Here is a 22,419-nt window from a genome sequence, read left to right on the forward strand (position 1 = left end):
GGCACAACACTGGGAACCCCATCCTGGGGTGAGACACCTGAATTCCCCTCCTGGGGTATGACACCTGAATTCCCCTCCTGGGGTATGACACTGGAAACCCCATCCTGGGGTGGAATACTTGAAATCCCTTTCTGGGGAAGAATATTTAAGGCTCCCTCTTGGGGCGTAACACTAGGAACCCCCCCTTGGAGTATAGCATTAGAGGCCCCTCCTTGGGGTACGACACTTGAAACCCTCTCCTGGGGTATAGAGTCAGGAAACCCCTGTTGAGGTACTTGACTTGAGGCTCCTTCCTGGGAAACAAGATTCGAAACCTTCTTTTGGGGTGAGAGACTCAAGGCCCCCTCCTGGAGTACAGAACTTGACACTCCCTGTTGGAGTATGGGACCTAAAACCCCCTCTTGAGGTATGGAACTTGAGACCCTCTCTTGGGGTGCGAGACTTGAGACCCCCTGCTTTGGTGCGAGACTTGGGACCCCCTGCTGGGGTGCGAGACTAGGGACCTCCACTCGGGGTAAGGAAGTTGAGACCCCTCCTGGGGCTACTGACTGGAGTCCCGTATTGGGAAAAACAGAATCCGGACTGGGACCGATGGAAATGGAATCCGGGCCGTGACCAGTAGAAATGGAATGAGTAGTGTCCCTGACTTTAGAAGGTTGAAATATCCTCCCAATATTTCTTAGACGAGGGTTGAAGCATCTTGTAGCAGGGCCCCAATCGAAAACTTGAACTTTCTTTTGCTCAGTGAACATCACCTCCTTATCTGTAACTGAAGAAACGGGATTCACTGATGGATGATGGGGAGCACTGAAAGCGCAGACATTGGGAGTCACACACTTGTCACCACTTCTCAGTGGGCGCAGAGTACAGTCCTTAAGAAAGTGATCGTCATAAACGCAATATAAACAGAGATGCAGTTCCCGCTGTCACGGACGTTCAACCTCAGTAAGTTTAGGGTGCAGGAAACGTTGATGCTTTAGTTTAGTTTGTTTGGAAAAGCTGTTAGTCAAGTCAGGAGTAGCACAAGAGAGCTTGGGAATAACTTGAAAAATTTTGGGACGGAGATTTTGTAGTTGTTCTAGAAGCCAGTAGAAACTCTTGAAAGGTTCAGGGTCATGCATATCAGAAAATTGGGGAACCAGAGGACACTTGAGAGGTTCACTAGCTTGCACAGAAAATTTTTCATCTGTAGGTGTAATTGAAACTTCAGAACAAAACTGTGGAGGATTCACTGGCGGAACTTGTGGTGTGTCTGTGGACAAAGCAGCTAGAACTGAATGAATAACCATCATTTGACTAGAGAGTTCTTGCAGCTGCTGTCTGACGGATTGCAAAGCTGTCTCCTGTGCAGTAACACGAAAGAGTAAATCCTGAAACCCTGCATCACCCTGGAACCCAACGGCTTGCATATTGGGCTGTTCAAACTGTCACGATCCAGTGCAAGAATTCCTCTGTGGAGGACGGTGAGCCGAGGGGTTTGGGTTACTAGGGGAGTGACTAGACTAGGTCTCCTAGTTGCGGCCAAACCCAGGTTTGGCTAGACCTGCCCAGAGGCGTGGAGTCTAACTCACTTGGTGGTTTTCGCCAGTGACCCCTCCAATTGGGATTTGGTTTTCAGCTGCACCAAGTGAGCAGGTCGCGGCCCTCTGGACAGGTACCTGGGAATGGCAGAAGACCGGAAACTATAATGAATGCAATAGCACTGGAGGTGAATAGAATGAATGAACTCTGGAAATGGAACTGAATGCTATAACACAGGCATGGACTGGAAACAGTTAAGTATGCAGAAAAACACAGACATATACTGGGGATTGCAAAGGCAAGAGCAGAGTGGACTAAGGGAATATATGGGAATGCTAGAAATGATTGGAGCTGATTACCAGAGAAAAGACACTGAGCAAAGAACAAAGACATATACTGGAGATTGCACTGACAAGAGCAGAGTGGACTCAGGGAATATATGGGAATGCTGGAAATGATTGGAGCTGATTACCAGAGACAAGACACAAAGAGAAGTCAGGCATACACTAGGAGAGTGCTAAATGCAAGTGCAGATTTGCACTGACAAGACACAGGGCAGATTGACACAGATATGTGCTGGGAGGTCCAGCTGTGAGCTAATTAATACCAGCAGGTAATCTGACACCTCAGTGACACAAGAAAGCTGCAATACTAGCAGCACATATACAAAGACACACAGACATAGAAAACAAAACAGTCTGGATACTGGGAGAGAACTACTCTCAGACTAAGAATAGCTTGGAAGCTAATACTGGAAACTGGAGAACTGTGAACAGGCTGAAGTAACTCTCTGAAAGATTATCACAGAGCAATGCTGGTATCACTGGAACAGAGAAGAAGTTGAACAGCAGCTTCCTGGAGTTCTGGAGGCGGATTTATACCCAGGAGTAGCAGATTACTGGAGCACAGCATCAGCTGACTGAAATCATGCTACCATAGGTTAGGAGTACTGTCACATGAGATGAACTGTCATGGCGGCGCCCATGATGGGAACTCCAATCCCCAGCACACACAGCCGACCATGGAAGCTCGCAAAAAGCACCCAAGGCAGAATACTCAGCCCCACATCCATCACCGCACCAGACGTCCGACCGCAAGGAAGTCAGGGGAAGCCGGCAAGGAGGTGAGAGAGGCCGAACCTAGGCTGAACCCTGACAGAGAGGCCAGGAGATGCTGGGGATGAAATAAGATGAAGCTACAAGCAAGAATGATAATAAACAGAAATTTGACAGGCCCAAACACCGCCCCCTGACCTGTGGTGCCCTGGGCGATGGCACCGGCTGCACTACCCTAGCTACGGCCCTGCCATCAGTTTCCTCCTCCTCCACTTGGAGGTGGTGCAATTCTGGGTTTGTGACAACAAAAATTTTTTTTTAAATTTTGCCTGAAAGCTATATGATAGAAACCCCCCCCACAGATATACTGAAATACTGTTTGAAAGGGTAATACCAATACAGTACTGAACAGAAATTAGAATGAGCAACAGTGGGATTGTTTATGATGTGAAAACAGATACAGTACTTGCATTTTTATTTCCCCATTTCTGATGATGTATAGAATTTACAGTATTTTGTCACTGTTAATACTAGTTAATTTTGGGGTTGGGAATATACTATTAGGTAATTTGGAGTCTATAACTCTGGCGCTGGCCGCACACAGCTCAGTGCGCTGCCGGCCACCGGACAGAGAGGAGGGGGCTCGTGTCGGAGACTGCACACGGGGCCCCTCCTATCTAGAAACGCCCCTGATGCACAAATAATAAAACTTATACTCCAATGTTTTAGGTATATATGGATAATATAACTTATACTCCAATGCTGTAGGTACGAGGGTGAGTCAAAAATGATATGCACTTTGGCTGTAGAATTTATTTTAATCAACATTCCAGAAAATACATTATTTTTCAACATAATCTCCCTGCTTTTCAATACACTTTGTCCATCTGTCAAAAAGCTTTCGTATTCCCTCAACAAAAAATGTTTTAGGCCGCGAGCCATGAATGCAGTAGCGCACACAGGGGGGGGGGTTCTGAGTACCCAGAAACCCCCCCTGACCAAATTTTTTTTTCAGAGATGGAGACAACCTTGTCTCCATCTCTGCACCAGTTGCAGGCCACCCCCCATGATCGGAGCTGCCCGGGCACTGCCTTACAGTCCTCCCAGAGGGAGCATGGGAGAAGGAGGATCACCCAGCAGTCTGGCACCTAGAACTTGAAGGAGGTCCGCTGCAGAGCAGAGGTGGACACTCTGATTGAGAACTGTGCCACCTCCGGGGATGCAGTGGAGTAAAGGGATGACAGCATGAGCAGCTAAGTGCCAACAAAAAGGTACAGGGGTGTTCTGGGGCTTGGGGGGGAGGGCACACTGGTATATTAATAGCCCTGGCACCATTTTTTTTAATAAATGCAGTAATCGGGTCCATGTGTGCGGGGAAGCTAAACGTGGCAAATTCAAAAGTGCAGTATGTGTTCCTGTGACTGATGCAGTTACACAGGATGCCTGCATTCCTCACCCCTACACTGCTCCAGAGTCCCATTCAGCCAGGCAAGCTGACTCGTGATCATAAACTCCTTGGATGCAGGAAGTAAGTCATTTGTACATAGAGGTGTGTGACAGTGTGTGCTGCGTGCTGTGTGTGTGTGCTTCTACTGTGTGTGACAGGCTGTGTGCTGTGTGTGACAGGGTGTGTGCTGCTGCTGTGTGTGACAGGGTATGTGTGCTGCTGCTGCATGACAGGGTCTGCTGTGTGTGACAGGGTGTGTGGTGCTGCTGTATGTCGGAGGGTGTGTGCTGCTGCTGCTGTATGTAACAGGGGAAGGAATAAAGGGGGAATATACAGTAATTGCTTCGTTGTTTATATGCTGTAAAACCCTCCTGGTTGGAGTCAGAGATAGCCACTATCTCTATTTATGTGCTGCTGGTGTTACAATATGACCTGGGTCCCAGCATGCAGCCAGGAGTCTCCACTGTGTGAAGTGACAACAGTGGCAGAATTTCTATCCACATAACATCTCCTCCCTCTCCCTGTCCAAAATTTTGGAAACCCCCCTTTAAAAATCCTGCGTTTGCCCCTGGAATGCACAGCTATCTTTACCTCTTCATCAGACGTGAATCTTTGTCTTCTTAGGGCTTCTTTCAGGGGACCAAACAAGTGATAATCTGATGGGGCAAAATCAGTTCACATGCACGCTCAATATTCTCATCAGTCATGAATGTGGATGGGCGTCTGGCTCCCTCTTCATGGCTCACACTTATGTGACCTTCTTTGAACTTCTCTATCCATTCATACACACTTCTTCATGACAAAACACTTTCTCCATACTATACACAAAGTCTTTGATAAATATCGGCACCAGATACACCTTCAGACCACAATAAATGAATCACTGCACGCTGCGCACAAGTGGGTCAGCCATTGTTTCTTGCACTGCAGTCAAAAACGAGCTGACGTAACACATTCAAACCTGCACAGTAGTGACTGGGGAGACAGCGACCTAGTACGGAAAGAGTTGATAAGACAGTGCGGCCAACAGAAGTTTTAATATAACTGGAGTGCAGATAATTTTTGACTCACCCTCGTATATATGTATAAACCTGTCACATACAGTATGGCATCTATACTTTCAAAGCCACTATTGTTCATATCGTTTTAAACACATAAATGATGATTATCCTTTAACTTGATACCAAAGTGAAGAATGGTGCCTCACTTTAGTGTTTGTTGAGCAGTGTCCTGCTATTGCTGAATTAAATTTAAAGTCTGTACACTTAGTAATGCAGGGGCTCTAGACTTAGCTGTCCCTCTGGATTACAAGCGGCTGGCAGTCCGTCTTGTCGCAGAGGTATCACGGAGGTTCAGCTGCCGTCTTGGGAGGGGATGTATCTGGTTTTGACTCAAAGGAACGGACCGCCGGGTATCCCCTCCACTACATAGAAACACCTAGTATTCCTTGCGTTGTCTTCTGCTCTATCCCAGGGCCAACTGTTGCAGATATCTGCATTCTTTTCTGCTGCAGTGTAGCTCCTCTGGGTTCATCTGGTCACGTGACCGCTGTTGTAATAGTGCTATGGTCTGACTGTCAGAGTAATTGTATTGTAGTATGTCCTGTCCCAATGCGTTTCAACCAAGTTGTGGTCTTCTTCTGTAGAATGTGGAAGTTTCGGTAATCCCTATGTTCTCTTTATATATCCAAAGCTGTCAGTCTCAATAGTGCATGACTCCTATTGGTTCCATGATCCAATCAGTATACTGAAACTCCTTATCATTGGTTACAGATTCTGTCTATCACTCTGAATTTAATTTCTCATTTGGTGATCTGTGTTGTCTCTTGTATTTATATTTTGTAACAATTCAATTTATGTTCATTGGAAACTGTTCTGAAAACAATGTTGCCAGTGAACACCTAATAATAATGCCAGTGAAAGAGTAAATAAAATACAATCCTAAAGACATGACTGAATGTGTCACAAAATGTATTACAATATGAGCTATGGCCCGTACACATGGGCCAATCAGACAACGATCAGATATCAAACATCCAGCATATGCACTAACCCCCAAACTACTATAACGACCTGCGGGTCCCTATAGTAAACAGGCTAACCTAGTCGATATCGACCAGGTTGGCCTGCTTGCATGGGCGATGGTCGATATCGACCATCTGTGCCTACGCACCGATGGTCGTTGGAAGGGGCTAAAAAAACGGCCGATATAAACGATTGAACGATATTGTTTATATTGTCCTGGTTATCCGACTGTGTGTATGCGCCATTAGTCTTGACTGTCTGAAATAAGCAGCATGATTGCTGATACAATACCATTGTTATGTTAGGGAGCCTGTATAATTATTGTGCTTAGTAGATGTGAATTCTGATTTGTATGATTGCATGATCACTCTTCTTAGGTTATTTTTTGCCTGATACGTTCAAGGTGTTATACTGGTGATTGATGTGTGTAGGTAAAACTATCTTCATTCTGCTTGTGTACAGTAAGCACATACATTTACCTATATCATCCCAAAAATTAGTAAGGAAATATACATGTATCTGTATATGCGTATAAATATAAATGCATATATGAAGATGTATACACACACACACCCACTTGTGCCAATGGATTAACTGTATCCCTAAATCCCTAAATGAGGGATGTTACTTGGTTGATAATTGTTGCGGTTTCATCACAACAAGGATTGTTGAAAAATGACAAAGGAAATGGGATATATATCTGAATGGTTGTATCTTCATGCTTCATGAGATGGAACTATTGAACATACTTCCACTAACACTTTTGCTATATACTGTAGTCACAATTTTTTATGCAATTTTGTTCCTTAGAAGGTTACTAATTGGATTGGTAATGAAACTTCTTCTTAGACAGCAACAATGTCCAAAATATACTATGATGTTCTCTGAAAAAAACCTGCTCACCAAGGAATCACCCAACACAAATGGCCACACATTAGTATAAATACAAATTGTTTATTCTTTAAAATTAAACCTAATAAAAATATGCTAACATCATATAAAACAAAATGTCAATCATCGATGCCAATGAGAAATAAGATTTGGCATGGACAGGTAGAACTGTCGCTCGGTGCTACATACCAAATTTTAGGGCAAAAAAATTAAAATTGAGTAATTGGGCACAATCTAAAGCGGTAGTTGCCAACCTTAACTGAGGTGTGAGCTACTTTAGTAAAATTAAACCTCCTGAAGAGCAACTAAAATTGTAGAAAAAAAATCTGGCTAATAACTGAACAATTCAATGTAACTTAATGAAAATTAAAAAAATGTTTTATAGAAAACAACAATGCATTTAATTATTACAGTGATATTGTTATAGTTTGTAAATAAAATGTAAGCACAGGCACAGTTCACTGTTAATTACTGGCTCCAAGGAACTACGTGCAGTAGAGGAGCAAAAGATACTGTATAGGCAGGGCTGCTGTGTGATTTTCCGGCAGGGCTAGGTGGGAGTCACTCACTCCGCTGTAGTGTAGACACCGTGGGTGGAACCATGGGGAAGCAATTCAGGTGGTTGCTGTAGAGGCTGCAGCAATCACGTGACGTGCTTCCCTGTGGCTCCACCCATGGCATCACCACGGAGCAGCATGTGCCAGAGGTCGCTTCCTCCTTGTTTACTCGACAGTACTGCAGCTAGGTGAGCTACCAAAATTAAGACCGCAAGCTACGAGTTACAGGTTTAAACTGTCAGTTTTTTTTCATCCACTTCCTGTTTGGTAAAAACTGACACTTTTCTGCTTTAGTCTATGGGGGATATGTGGGAAAGGATAATTCAGGGTAGAAGACAAATTAGGACTTGGGGTTTGTTTTGTAAGGTAGCTTTTCCAGTGTAGGGACTTTTGGGGTTCAAGTAATTGAAAAAGTGACAGTTTATAATAGAGATGTGCGCCGGTCCCCCGTGTTTTGGATCTGGATCTCCCCTGGTCTGGGATTTGAATTGGTTTTGCCCCACCTCCGTGTTTTGTTTTTCGGTTTTGGTTCTCGATTTTGTCTTAAAAAAAAAATCATAAAAACAGCTAAAATCACATAATGGGCCTGTTTTTGTTCCTACAGTATTATTAACCTCAATATAATTTATTTCCATTCGTTTCCAGTCAATTTTGATCACTTCACAGCTCATTATATTGTTTTCATCCAGTTTAGGCCCAAAATTTGCACCAAACTAGCTGGCTGGCTAAGCTATGCGGCAGCACAAAAATGTGGCAGTTCAACTTTCAACATGGCACACCAGGAAACAAATGTTTTTATTATTTAAGAGAGGCCTGAGGGAGTTGGAGTATGTATGTAGTTGAAGGCAGGGACAGGAAGAGTTTGGTAGTAAATTTAATTTAATTTTTTTATTCCGAAGTAAATTTATGAGTGAGAAGGGGAGGGGAGGAGGCATTTACAAAAACAATTTTACTCATTCACATCAGTCCTTGCCCCAGAAGAATCCATGAGCACCATGCCGGCTGCTGGGAGGGTATACCGGCAACCGGCTTCCCGACTGTCATATCCCGGCGAGGATGAAATGCCGGGCGTCTAGATGTAGACGCCTGACATTTCCCCGACATTGGGAGACCGGTACCTGGCATCCCAATCGAAGGGGTGCTGGGCACCATGAATGGACAGCTGCGGGGGGGCGGGGTAGGTTTAGGGTACCTGGGGGGGACTTAGGGTTAGGCACCCCCCAGGAGGGTTAGGGTTAGGCTAGGGGGAGGGAGGGTTAGGGTTAGGCACCCCCAGGGGGGACTTAGGGTTAAGCACCCTCTCGGGAGGGTTAGGGTTAGGCTAGGGGGAGGTAGGGTTAGGGTTAGGCACCCCCGTGGCGGACTTAGGGTTAGTCACCCCCCCGGGGGACTTAGGTTTAGGGGAAGGGGGAGGTTAGGGTTAGGCACCCCTATGGAGGGTTAGGGGGTTTGGGGGTTAGTTTAGGTTAGTCAATACTTACCTATCTACGATCGGAATTTGCAGTGCTGTCGGGCTTCCACTGCCGGGAACTCTGCTGTCGGCCAGGCGCTGCCGGGAATCGAATGCCGGTGGTATTTCATACCGATTCCACTCGGAGTGGTATTTCTTATTCCAGAAGGGGACCAGGAAGAATTCTAGTAGTGCTTTCCACATGAAAAAGCATTTCCCAACCTGTACAGGGACATTAAAAAAACATAGTTAGTTAGTGGCCTCCAAACTGCCTCTTAACCAGCACAAAAGATATTAAGGGGTAAATTTAATTTACTAAAGTGAGAGTTTTTAGAAGTGCATTTTAGAAGTGATGTTCCCCATAGCAACCAATCAGATTCTACTTAACATCACTTTCTAGAAGATAACAGCTAGAATCTGATTATTTTCTATGGGCAAGCAACATCACTTCTAAAACTCACTTCTAAAAAATCTCACTTTAGTAAATTAAATTTACCCCTTAAGGTCTTACGTTGTGTCTTTCTTGAGAATCCTGCACCAACTTCTGCTGCTAGGAGTGGATTTTCATCCAAGAAGGGGACCAGGAAGACTGCATTCCAAAACAATTGACTGTAAAATAATCCTTTGCAAAGCTTCCACATGGAACATTTCCCAACCTGTACAGGGACATTAAAAAAAAACATAGATAGTGGCCTCAAAGTGCCACTTAACCAGCACAGATATGTGGACAAGCGTAAGATCTATTATTTAAGGCAGAGGTAGCCCGGATCTTAGTTCTTCCATGTTGGTATGGTCTCTGACCCCTTTCAGTATTTGTCCTAAAAAATCCCTACTACGGTCTCTTCCACTGTTGTAATTATCTTCACCCTCTGAGGAATCCATTTCAGAAGTGGAATAATTGAGAGTATTGGTGTTTCTAGTCCGTTGAGGGTGTACTCGCCACCTATATACATTGTTTGTGCAAAATCATTTTTGTTCCTCTGTAATTTCTTACGTTTCCTTTCTAAAATGCTCTGTTCATACTCAATTTCTTTCTTGAATTTAGTATAAGTCAATTGAAATTTTTCCATCAATTTGAATTTCTTAAGTCTCTCCCCCAGTCTGGAAATGTCCTTAGTATATAAGTATATTGATTTAATAAGATTTCATCATGTTTCATGAGAACCTTAATTAGGTCTCTGGAACATTGTGTAAGGATTGATTCTCATTCTGTCTTAAGATCCCGACACAGGCAGCACCCCTGTCACACACACAAAAATACAGATTGATTGAATTAATTTTTTTGGGACACTTGGGAGAGCACCCAAATGAGGCAGTAGCCTCTTGATAAACGACACAGGCAGCACAGCACCCCTGCACACCTATGTTGCTGATAAATGTGGCTAATGCACACACACAAAAAATAGTTTTTATTTTCTCACTGGTGGTGTGGCTAACACGCACACACAATTTTTTTTAAATTTTTTGACTGGTGGTGTGGCAGGCTGACACGCACACACCAAAAAATTGTATTTGTGTTTACACTTGGGGTGTGGCAGGCTAACACGCACACACAAAAAATAGTTTTTATTTGAACACTGGTAGTGTGTGGCCGGCTAACATGCACACACAAAAAAATTAAATAGATTTTATTTTTTTCCCACTGGGGGTGAAGAGCACCTCTGAACAAGGCAGGAGCCCCTTGATAAATGAGACACAGGCAGCACAGCACCCCTGTGCACCTACGTTGCTGATGTGTGGCTAACAGGCGCGCACACACACATTTTTTTCACACTGAGGGATAGCACCCCTGATGGACAGAGCACCCCTTGGACAACACATCAGCACAGCCAGCCCCTATGGAGTGGACAGGACGCTCCAATATACAACTATATATGGATATTATGGACAACATCCAGCCCCTATGGAGTGGACAGGACAACAGCAAGCCATCCCCAATATATAATGTACTATATATGGATTGGATATTATGGACAACAGCCTGCCCCTATGGAGTGGACAGGACAACAGCAAGCGAGCCCCAGTATATGGACAACAGCAAGCCCCACTCCCTATGGACATAAACAGCCAGCCCCTGACACAACACATATGTTGCACATATGGACGTAATAAGCAGCCAGCCCCTGACACAACAGTAGCCAGCCCCTACGCATAGCTGAACAGCACAGCTCCCAGCTCCCTCAGCACAGCTCCCAGCTCCCTCCCTCCATCTTCAATCTCCACAGCCGGAATGAAAAATGACGGGGAGCGCGGAACCTTTTATAGAATCCAAACCCGCGAGAATTCGACAGCAGGATGATGACATTTTACCTCGTTTTCAGATCCGAGTCAGGTGGGAAAACCTGAGCCGACTCGGATCCCCAAAGTTCGGGTGGGTTTGGATCTTTGAAGTCAGAACCCGCTCATCTCTAGTTTTTAACTATTAGCCCAAAAATGCCCCATTATATAGATAGGGAGCTTCAACTTGCTGCGCATGCTGAGTAGGAGCCTCCTGCAGGGGGTGTACAGTGGCTTCACCTAGGTGCACTAACATGGCTGGCATTAGCAGCGTTAGCGGTGGTAGGACCCGGTGGAATTAGCGGGCATTATCGGTTGTGGAGAACTGTTGGAGGTAATGGGCATTGGAGGTAGTGGGCATAGCGGTGGCGGGACCTGGCAGAGATAGCGGGTGTTGGCGGCAGGACCCGGAGGAGGTAGTGGGCATGGTGAAAGACCTGGATTCAAGAGGATCTAGCCCATGCCAGCCATTCTGCAGAGCTCGGCAGCAGTGCACTTTTGAATTTCAAGATGGCTGCCGCGAGCCAATCATTACTCGCAGCGTCATCACTCTGCCCCCTCGGCTGGCTTGTACAAGCCAGCTCGAGGCAGCGGCTGGCAGTCTGTCAGTGGGGGAAGGAGCATGAAGAGCTCCTGAAGAAAGAAGACGCTGGAAGCCCTGGGGAGGCAGCAGCCATGCGAAAAAACTTAAAGGCCGCTACCCCCAGGTGAAGACACCAGATGCCTTGGAGAGGAAGGGGCCCCCCTGGTGAAGACGCCGGTGCCCTGGTTGGGTGGCGGCCATGAAAAAGAGCTTAAAGGCCACCGCCCCCAGGTGAAGATGCTGTATAATAAACTTTTACAGAAATATTAAAGTGTATTATGTTTATTTTAATATTTCTTTTGCAGGTGAACTACAGTTGCCAGCAGGCCCGTAATGCCCCGCATGCTGGTACTTGTGGTTCTCCAAGTATCAGCATGTGGGGGATGGTTTGCTGGGCATTTAGTTTTATTGCATAAGACAATATTTTTTTTATTTTTACACTACACATTTTACACAATCAACCCGGCCCACACCACCCAGGGGTGTTGGGATAGCCGCTGGCTATCAGCCTAGGCCTGGGGTGTCCTGGAGAGGGGGACTGGGCCTGGGATGACTTGCGGTAAGGGATAATGCTTTGGCCGGGTATCTGGTGAAAGGGTTCCCCTGGCTGAGGTATTACTTCCTCGCTAAAAAGAGCGAGGTACTACTCTTTTTGTCACCTGTATTTCCAAAACCAGGACCGCCTTGGCTGAGCCCAGTGCTGTTTGTGCTAAATATAGGGGACCTCTACATCTTTTGTCCCCTGTATTTTGACAAACAAGACTGCTCTGAAAAGTCGGAGTTGGTTGTGCTAAATAAAGGGGACCCCCTATGTCATTTGTCCCCTGTATTTTCACAACCAGGACCAGCTGTGAAAAACCCGGGGCTGCTTGTGCTTTAAGGGGGGGGGGGGACGACAACACCATTTTTTTGTAAAATAATGCCACTTGTTTACATTTTTTTTTTAACAGATGCATGGACAGATCTCACTGATCTGTCCATGCATCTGTCTCTTATTGACTCTTGTTTTTCCTCAGATGCATGCCGCACGGATTGCATTGATCCGTGCGTGCATCTCTGAATAATTTTTTTTACAGATGCCTACATCACAGATCTCACTGATCCATGCATGCAGTCAGCTATCTTTAGATCATTCACGATAGCTTTTATGTCAAAAAGTGCTGTTTAAGCACCATATCGTGTGCTGGAGTGCCGGGCTAGAGTTCAAGGGAACTCTTTCACGATATTGCATCATGAGCACATTGTTCCATGTGTAGGGACCTTAAGAAGCAGTTCACGGCTGGGACAATCAGTGCTAGTGAGCCCCTCTGTCCCCCTCTGGTGTCCTTGTGCACTGCCCCGCTGCTGCCACTGCTTCGCACCCCCGAAGCTGCCCCTGTGTACTACCCTGCTGCTGCCACTGCCCCGCACACAGCAGTCTCTGTCTCACCTCCTGTGTGCTATCCCCTCCATCACCAGCGCTAGTGTACCATTTTGTTGCCCTCCTCCTCTGCAGGTGGCCCAGTTTGCTCCTCCAAACCCTGATGGTTAATAAATTATAAAAAAGCAATGAGATACCATAGACAAAAAACTTATGGTTTCACATGTCCCATTAAGTCTTCTTATAAATTAACTGAAATTTTACAAAAGCTACTGAATTTCAGCCGCTCAAACTTAAAAAATGCAATGAAATGCCAATCATTATGGCTGATGTCTTAATGGACGTATTCCTTGCGCAATACAAATATGGTATGCCCATACTTGCCAACTCTCCCTCATTGTCAGGGAGACTCCCTGAATTAGTAGCAATCTCCCTGTCTCCCTGAAGAGGCTAGCAATCTCCCTGATTGCACCTACCCCATTATGAAGCTGTTATATTACAAAAAACAGAGCTATATACATTCAAATGGGATCATTAGTATTATTTCCCTGCATTGGATATAAGGCACAATGATCCCTATGGCTACATGCATTTTCTGAAAAGTATTAGTGTGTTTTCATCATCAACAAGTAGATCTTGCTAACTTCTTTTGGGCTCGTTTACATTTGGATAAAAGTCAATTTTATAACACGCTTCTCAGATGTAGCAGTACACACCCACTTTACCACCGTGCTCATAGGTATTGCTTTCACAATCTCCCTGAAATGCTTTTTCAACTGTAGGCAAGTATGGGTATGCCATCACACTCTGTGGTTAACTGCAGATTCAGAACTCTCACAGAGTGAGATTGCTGTCATTCTCAAAATGATGGAGCTGCTAATTCACAAAATTGTGTGCTCATTGGAATACACACATGCAGTCTATGCAAGTGAGGTCTGAGCAGTTATGTGGCACACACATCCCACTGAGTGCCCACAATCTTCCCATTCGGTCACCACAACAATTCCACTGGGTTCCAACATCCTTCTCACTCCATACATTCATAACATTCTGAATACACAATCAGCTCCTTAATTGCTTTAGGGTTTTTAAAGGTGCTGTTTTCTGTAGCTTGGAAATCAATGCTGGACAAACTGGTTGAATTAATAGAGAACAGACAAGTGTTAGATTATCACCAAGCAAAAAATGGATATGTGCTTAAATGTTGTGTGATATCCTGACAATAAATTGTACATTTATATATCTAATGCCATAAATAATATAGTAACATTATTATTTTTTTTAGATCAGGACAGTCCAACCTTACGTTTTTTATACAGAAGGGTCTGAAGAAATTTGTTCTCAGGAAGAAGCCATATGGCCCACTGCTGCCTGGCGCACATCAGGTAACTACTGTATATTGATGTTTATATGTTTCTATTCCATGTGCCACAATGACTGTGTGTTATGAGTCACCAGCGCGGCTCATCACTTCAGCAGGTTCCAGCTGTTGCTGGGCAACCAGGATGCTGCGTCAAACTGCCGCATGGGCTGCTGGTCCTGCTGGTTGCCGAGCAACTGAGACAATGGGTGGCCGCAGGGCACTCTGGGTCTGAATTAATTTGACAGCTAGGGCCTGGGTGTACATGCCTTTGCGCAGCTGCTATTGATATGTAATTAGAGGGGCTGATCCTCTTCTCAGCTGGCAATTGGTTCATATTCTTGTTATTATCCTGGCAGTGCTGCACTCCCAAGCCAGTGACAGCTTATACCTCAGAGCTGCTGTCTGGTCCATTCCATGTGTATCATTGTTCTGGTCTCCTGCCCTAAGTAGCTGGAGTTGTGCAAGGGTTAAATAGCCTTGGGCAACAGCTTTGACACCTGACATTCACAAAGGGGGATCACTTACATATAACCCATTTGCAATTGGCCTTGCCCAACAATGTTTTTGACATGAAATAGGGTGGAAAAGTGGGCACAGGGACCAGATTTTCTATATTTGAATAAGTAGCTGTAGTTGTGCAATGGTTATAAAGCCTTGGGCAACAAATGTGACACTTGGAATCCACAGAGGGGGTCACTTACATATGACCCATTTGCAATTGGCCTTGCCCAACAAGGTTTGGGGCATGAAATAGGGTGGTAAAGTGGGCACAAGGACCAGATTTTCTATATTTGAATAATTAGATGTAGTTGTGCAAGGGTTAAATAGCCTTGGGCAACAACTTTGACAATTGGAATCCACAGAGGGGGTTAACTTACAGACCAGCAACTCCTTTGTAAGTCTTCTATGGCCATCAATGCAATGCCAGAGCATGCAACAAGTCTCTTACCTGAGCGATATCCTGCAATCCAAGCTCTTGCTTGCAACAAGCTATTTAGCAGTCCCTGGCTCCAGAGTGTAGTTCTTCAGTTTCCTGGCTACCACAGAATCCTGATCAGTGGAGTTTCTTTTCTGTTAAGCCTGCTGATTATTGTGTTCCACCCAGCTTCAGCTGTAATGATTGTATACAGACTTCAGCCATTGATCTCTGTCTTCAGTAACCTGCTGTGTCCAGTCTGCAATACCTATAGCCTTAGCAAGTCCCTGACTGCTAAACCTCACTCCAGACTAATTATCTACCTGTGGATTCATCTGTTTTTCTAGCCTGCAGGATTCTGATTTCAGGTTTACCGCATACTTGCCGACATTCCTGGGCAGCTTTCCGGGAGCAGCAGAAGACGATAGACAACATTAGGCCACGCCCCCTTTACAGCTGGGCTAAATGACGTGGTTTGCACCATTTAGCCCCGCCCCTTCCCTACGGACCCAAAAATTCCAGGTAAAATCTCCCCATCTTGCCCCCTTCACTAGGAAGTGAGCGGGATGCGGGAGATATGCGTACTATTCAGGGGGTGCGGGGGGATTATCCCAAAAAATCGGGAGCCTCCCACGATTCCCGGGAGACTAGGGGCCATATTCAATTTGGGAGCGAAAATTCCGTTCTGGACTTTTCACTCCACACCGGAGATATTTGCAGAGATAAAGTATTGGGCGTGTGCCCGCTAATCCCCGCATTCAATTTGGAGCCGGCGAAAACGGGACCCGACGGAAAGTGAAGTATCGAATAAAAAATCGGGGAATTTTCAGGAAATCATCCAGGAACCCCCCTAATGATGTCCTGGCATGGGGGATCACTATGGGTACCCTCGTTTAAGTAGGGTTTTTAAATAGCTGCAGCAGGTGCATAAATGCTCCTGTGAAGAAGGGGTGAAGAATAGCACTTAGTTTTTCTTTTTTTTTTTCTATCAAATTTTTCTTTATTGAAGCATAATAATTGTATACAACAGTACAAAAGTACATAGTCAAAATAGATATTCATATAAACAATAACACAATTATAACATAAACATAAAAGATAAAAAGGGTCAATATCGAATATCTGATACGATGAAATGATCAGTAAATATCTTCATCAATACGTCATTGCAATACAGTTAATAAAACAATATATATTTATACATATATATATATATATATATATATATAAAAAAAATAACAAATATCATACAAATATATATATATACGGAAAACATTTACAAATTCGTATTATAAGATATGTGATATATAACATGTAACATGTAAGCCAGGGCTCCGGATAACTTCTCAAAACTCCCAACAGAATAATTTTATATGTTAAAGTGATATTGGGGGATCATTTGTGCAAATACGTGATTCATACCAAAGTGTGTTTCTAAAACATTTCTCTAATTGTTCCTTCAATGATTGAGACAACATTTTGATGTAACTTTCCCAAGTGGAAAAGAACATCTCCGTGAACTTTTCTTTCTGGAGCGTGGCCTCAAGCCACTCCATCCGAAAGATGTGGAAAAGTTTTCCGTGAAACATCGTTAGTGTAGGTGCAGTGGCTTGTAACCATATTTGTAAAATGCATTTCTTTGCTGCCGCTGAGATAATAGTTAATAGTTTTTTTACCCCTCTTGGTACTTTAGTTTCCGTAGGTGTGATACCGAAAATTGCCCACTTAGGTGTTAATGGAAGGCAATTCACCAGATGTCTATTGACATAATTTCCCACCAAAACCCAAAAGCTATGTATAATTGGGCAGTTCCAGAGACAGTGCATCAGTTCCGCATCCTGTGCTCCGCAACGAAGACAGTTACAATTCTCCAACAGTCCCATTACATGTCTACGATGAGGGGTGAGATAGGTTCTATGTAGTATATTTAAGAAAAGTTCTGTGTAAGAAGTTGCTGGCACTAGCTTGACCGATTGTTCAAATGATCGTAATAAATGCTCTATGGATAAAGACGGAAAGTATTCTTTCCACTGTGCTAAACCTGTATGTTGAGTATTGTAATCTAGAGTGTTATGTAAGAACAAATAATGTTGTGATATGGCCTTATTTTGAGGGTTCTCCGTAGTGACGAACGTATCTAGGTCATTAATATAATCATTCGGGGCTAATTTTCTGGATAGTTGGGCAATATAGTGTTGTGCTTGGTAGTATGACAGGGGTGAGGCACTGACAATTGGGTATTTCTCTCTAATTTGGGTTAATGTTAAGGGTTTTCTTAAAGTGATGTCCATCAATTGTCTGATAGAAGTGATTTCTCCTCTATGTCATAAGGTGAAAGGGTGTCCCGCATTACCCTGTAGAAAATTTGGGTTGTGTAGAAGTGTGAGGTGTAAAGAAAAATATGGGTTCAATAAATGTTTGTGACATAAAATATGCCATAGCTTTCTGGTAGTCATTAGAAGGGGATTGGTTTGAATTGATTCCGGTATTCCCTCATCATGTAGATGTAAGAAGGATATAATGTTGATATTGCCCAGAAAGGCTATTTCCAACGTCGTGTTGGCATATTGATTTGTATTGTGAATCCAATCTTTTAGATAACGGAGATGTGCAGCATGCCCATACAAAGTAATATTTGGCATATTGATTCCCCCATTCGATCTGTGTTGTTGAAGATGCACCATACTAATTCTGGCCCTGCCACCCTTCCATAGGAATGTTCTCATCAGTTTTTCTATTTCTGCTGTGTCCCTTTTGGTCAGTAAAATAGGAAGAGACTGGAGTGGATAGAGGAGTCTAGGAAATAGAATCATCTTTATTAAATTGGCACGACCCATATAAGAAATATTGAGGTGTTTCCATCTTTCAATGTCTTGTTTGATACTATGTAAAATGTTTCATATTGATTGTGTATAGGTTTGGCAGGTATTTAGGAAACTGGATCCCCAGATAAGAAATACATTTAGTTGTCCATTCAATTGGAGTTTCTCTAAACCAGGATGGCCTCGCACAGCCTTTTTTCAAATAAAGTGCCTTTGATTTTTCAAAATTTACTTCAAAGCCGGAAACTGATCCAATTTCCGAAATTCGCTTTATTAACGAGCTGAGTATTCTCCGGGGTTCAGAGATAAATAAGAGAACATCATCTGCAAATGCCGACATTTTAACAGTTTCTGTGCCAACCATAATTCCCTTAAAGTGTGTCCAGCTTTGTAATATTCTTAACATAGGGTCCAGTGCCAGGTTAAAAAGCATAGGGGAAAGTGGGCAGCCCTGTCTAGTGCCCCTAGTCATCGTTATTCCTTCCCCTAAATTCCATTAATAAGCAGTGATGTTGTTGGTTGTGTGTAAAAAAATTTGATAAGTGACTGAAACACTGGGCCAAATCCCCTTCTATCTAGAATCGCATGGAGATAAGGCCCTGAGATCATATCAAAAGCCTTGGTGGCATCAAGACTCAAGAGCATAGATGGGGTCTCGGGTTGCAAATTAGCTGCCATTACTGCTGCTATTGCGTATGCCTTTCACTGAATGTCTTCCTTTTGTAAAGCCTAATTGATGAGGGGTAAGTAGGGCAGCAAAGAAAGTCTGAAGGCGATTTGCCAATATTTTAGCTAATATTTTGAAATCAATATTTAGCAAGGTGATTGGGCGATATGACGACATTAAAGTCAAGTCTTTATTAGGTTTCGGGATTAAAGAAGTATATGTTTGATTAAAATTTGGGTAACAAGGGATATCCTCCCTTATTTTTTAAATAACGCACATAGGGTTGGGACAATCTCATGTTGCAATATTTTGTAATATTCTACCGAATAGCCGTCAGGGCCTGGAGATTTGTTAAGGTGCATGGAGGAGATTGTAGCAGATATTTCAGTTTCGGTGATATCGCTTTCTAGTTCCTCACGTTGTAGAGGTGTTAAGCATGGCAATGCTGCTTCATCCAATATTTTAGTCAATAGGGCAGGATCATGGGTATTCGCGGTATACAGGTTTTTTAAATATTCCTGAAATTTTTTAGTTATGTCTGAGTTCTTAGTAAGTAATAACTGTGCGTGAGCGTCTCTAATGGCAGTTATATGGTGTCTTTTTTAAAAAATTTTTGTCATATTTGCCAACAATGTGCTGGTCTTATTGCCCCATTTAAAGTACTTTTTGTTTCGTATGATCTAGTTTTGTTTGTGCCTGTGCAAGCACAAAACTATCTAAAAGTTGTTTTGCCTCTAGGGATGTCGATTGAGTGGCCGGAGTTGGTTGGGAGATATAATCTGTCAATGTTATTTGTAGGTTTCGTTGTAATTCTACATATTGTGCCTTGTTATCTTTATTTCTCTTTGCTATGTAAGATAGGATATGTCCACTGTGACACAGTTAGGTTAGGGGGTCCCTCTCCTGGGTAGAGGACTCCTTCCTTACACACACACACACAGCAGCAGGGAAGCAGCACACCAGTCTGGATGCAAGTACAAGATGGTCGGCGCCAGTCTTTATTGTACAATGACAGAAATATAAAGAAAACATAAATATAAATCCTAGCCCTGTCGGGGCACTAACTTCACAGGTAGTTCCCTCACTACCAGAACCTGGCAGGGCCTAATGCCCTCACCAGCAACAAAGCACAGCACAGTACTCACAGATAGGTTTTCCAAGTGTCTCTGAGCAAACTCCCTGTCTGCTCTCCCAGGTGAGACAATCAGCCCTCAACACACTAGGCTTATATTGGCCACTCTCAGGTGGAAAACTAACAAGCCTGTTACCAGGCTGCGAGAACAAAAACTTGGAGTGGCCGTGGGTGGAGCCCTCCCTCTCCTCTCACCCACAACCCCCAGGTCCCAAACCGGCTTTTCAAAAAACCGAAACTCAAGCCTGCTACACTGCAGACTTTCTCCTGGGGGTTTAAAACACAAAAGACAGGAATCTGGGACAAATGTACCTGCCACAGACCACTTTACCAGTGATCCTATCACACCACGCATTACCGCTTTGGACGTCTCCCAGAATAAAATGGGGATATCCTAGTGTTCTAAATTATTATCTATAAAATCTGTCCATTTTGTCACCAAATATTTACGGAATTGTTCAGAATTATACAGATATGACGGAAAACGCCATAGGAAGGAGTGGGAATAATTGGATTTTATAGCCAAAGTTATTGATACTGGTACGTGGTCAGATATTGCAATGTCCCCTATTGAGGTAGTTACTATGTCAGAAAGAAGTGTTGTGGATATTAAGATGTAGTCTATTTGTGAAAAAGATCCATGAACTGCTAAGTAGAAAGTATATGATCTGTCCTTGCAATTATGTAGTCTCCAGACATCCGTTACATTATGATCATTCATAAGTTGTGGAACATGTGTCCAATGAGTAGCTAAAGGGTTTGCTGGAGTTGATGATTTATCTATCATTGGGTTGGCTACTGTGTTCAAATATCCTCCTATTATTAAATTAAAATTGAATCTGCTATGTAATAGTTGAGTTACAGATTGAAAAAAGGTCTGTTGGTCATTATTATGGGCATATAGGTTTAGTAATGTGTATTTGGTGTCATAAATTCGAATGTCTACCAATATGTAGCGTCCCTCTGGATCTGAGGTAGAAAATAGTATGGTGTATGGTAAATGTCTAGCAAGTAGGATAGCTACACCTCTAGTTTTTGTACGGTATGAGGCCGATAAACACTCATTAATCCAACCGTCCTTTAAAGTAGAATCATCACCCTGTTTCAAATGTGTTTCTTGTAGGAAAGTTATGTCAGGTTTTAGTTTTTTTAATGACATAATTATTTTTTTGCGCTTAAGTGGTGTGTTGAGACCCCCTACATTCCAAGAAGTAACTTTGATGTTTTGGAATAGTTGAGAGTCAGAACATTTCATAGTGTTTATGGAGGCAGTCATCCAACATCTATGCTAAAGGGTAAACCTAAAAGGTATATTTTAAAAATAACCAAATCCCCCCTGTCCCAGCCAGCAGGGAGAATTAATTGTAAATATGACAAAAAATCAGAACCCGGGCTTGGTTCATAGAACAACACCGTATCATTGAAATACTTCAAATATAAAATATGCTTCAAAAGTTTTTCATATCTTTTCCTAACCAACATCTTTTTATACCAAGTCTGATTAAATTTCTCAGACCTCGGTGGGTATATACCAACAAAAAACAATTTAAACGAAAATAAATAACAATATAATGTAAATAAAGACATGGAGTGGGATGTCCCATTCTCATTCACCAAAAATTTCCATATTTTTACAGAATACATAAAAACAAAATACAACGAGAATAGTGGAATTTGTTAAAGAAATATCAAATCACCAATCAATTTTTAAGTATTGATAGAAGAATCCAAGCGAGAATGATTGGGTGAATTTCTGGGAGAGAGAATCGGAAAAAAATGTGTACGTGCTTTTCCAGGGCTATCAAAAAATAGTGTATGGCCATTGTCAGTAACTTTCAGTTTTGCTGGATATAGTAATGCGTTCCACCAAGTATTTGCATATTGGGGAGAACTCTTTGCATTTTTGTGCAACCATAACAGAGAAATCTTGGAAAAAAAAGGTGATCCTCAACTACCAAGTTATTCTGTCTTATGTAAGCTGATAGAATTCTTTCTTTAACTCTAAAGTCTAAGAATTTCACAATCACAGGTCTTGGCCTATTTCCCGAACCTTCTCTCTCTGGACCAAGTCTATGTGCTCTCTCTATTTGAGGTATCCCTACATCATCTTGGATATCAAGAGTCGTGATAAAGGTTTTTCCCAAATATTCAAACAAAGTAGATCCCTTTACCTGTTCAGGTATGCCTATAAACCTCAGATTGTTCCGTCTGTGCCGATTTTCCAAATCGTCGACCTTTTCTAGTAGCAACTTGTGGGAAGTTACATAGGAATCATGTGATTTTTGTAAAGTATGCAGGTGATCTTCCACGTCACTCGTTCTCTGCTCAACAGCGTCTAATCTATTAGAATGTTT

General features: G+C 43.2%; 1 protein-coding gene across 1 annotated transcript in view; it reads left to right on the forward strand.

Moving 5' to 3' along the window:
• Nucleotides 1-22,419, forward strand: part of LOC148535392 (acyl-CoA dehydrogenase family member 11-like) — a 670,105-nt gene that overhangs the window by 85,942 nt on the left and 561,744 nt on the right. Inside the window, exon 2 of the mRNA XM_088463865.1 lies at nucleotides 14,451-14,550. Coding sequence (XP_088319991.1) covers nucleotides 14,451-14,550 — 100 coding nt within the window. The remainder of the gene's footprint in view (nucleotides 1-14,450; nucleotides 14,551-22,419) is intronic.

The sequence above is a fragment of the Taudactylus pleione genome, unplaced genomic scaffold, assembly GCF_031769625.1.
Source record: "Taudactylus pleione unplaced genomic scaffold, aTauple2 ptg000053l, whole genome shotgun sequence".
NCBI lineage: Eukaryota > Metazoa > Chordata > Amphibia > Anura > Myobatrachidae > Taudactylus > Taudactylus pleione.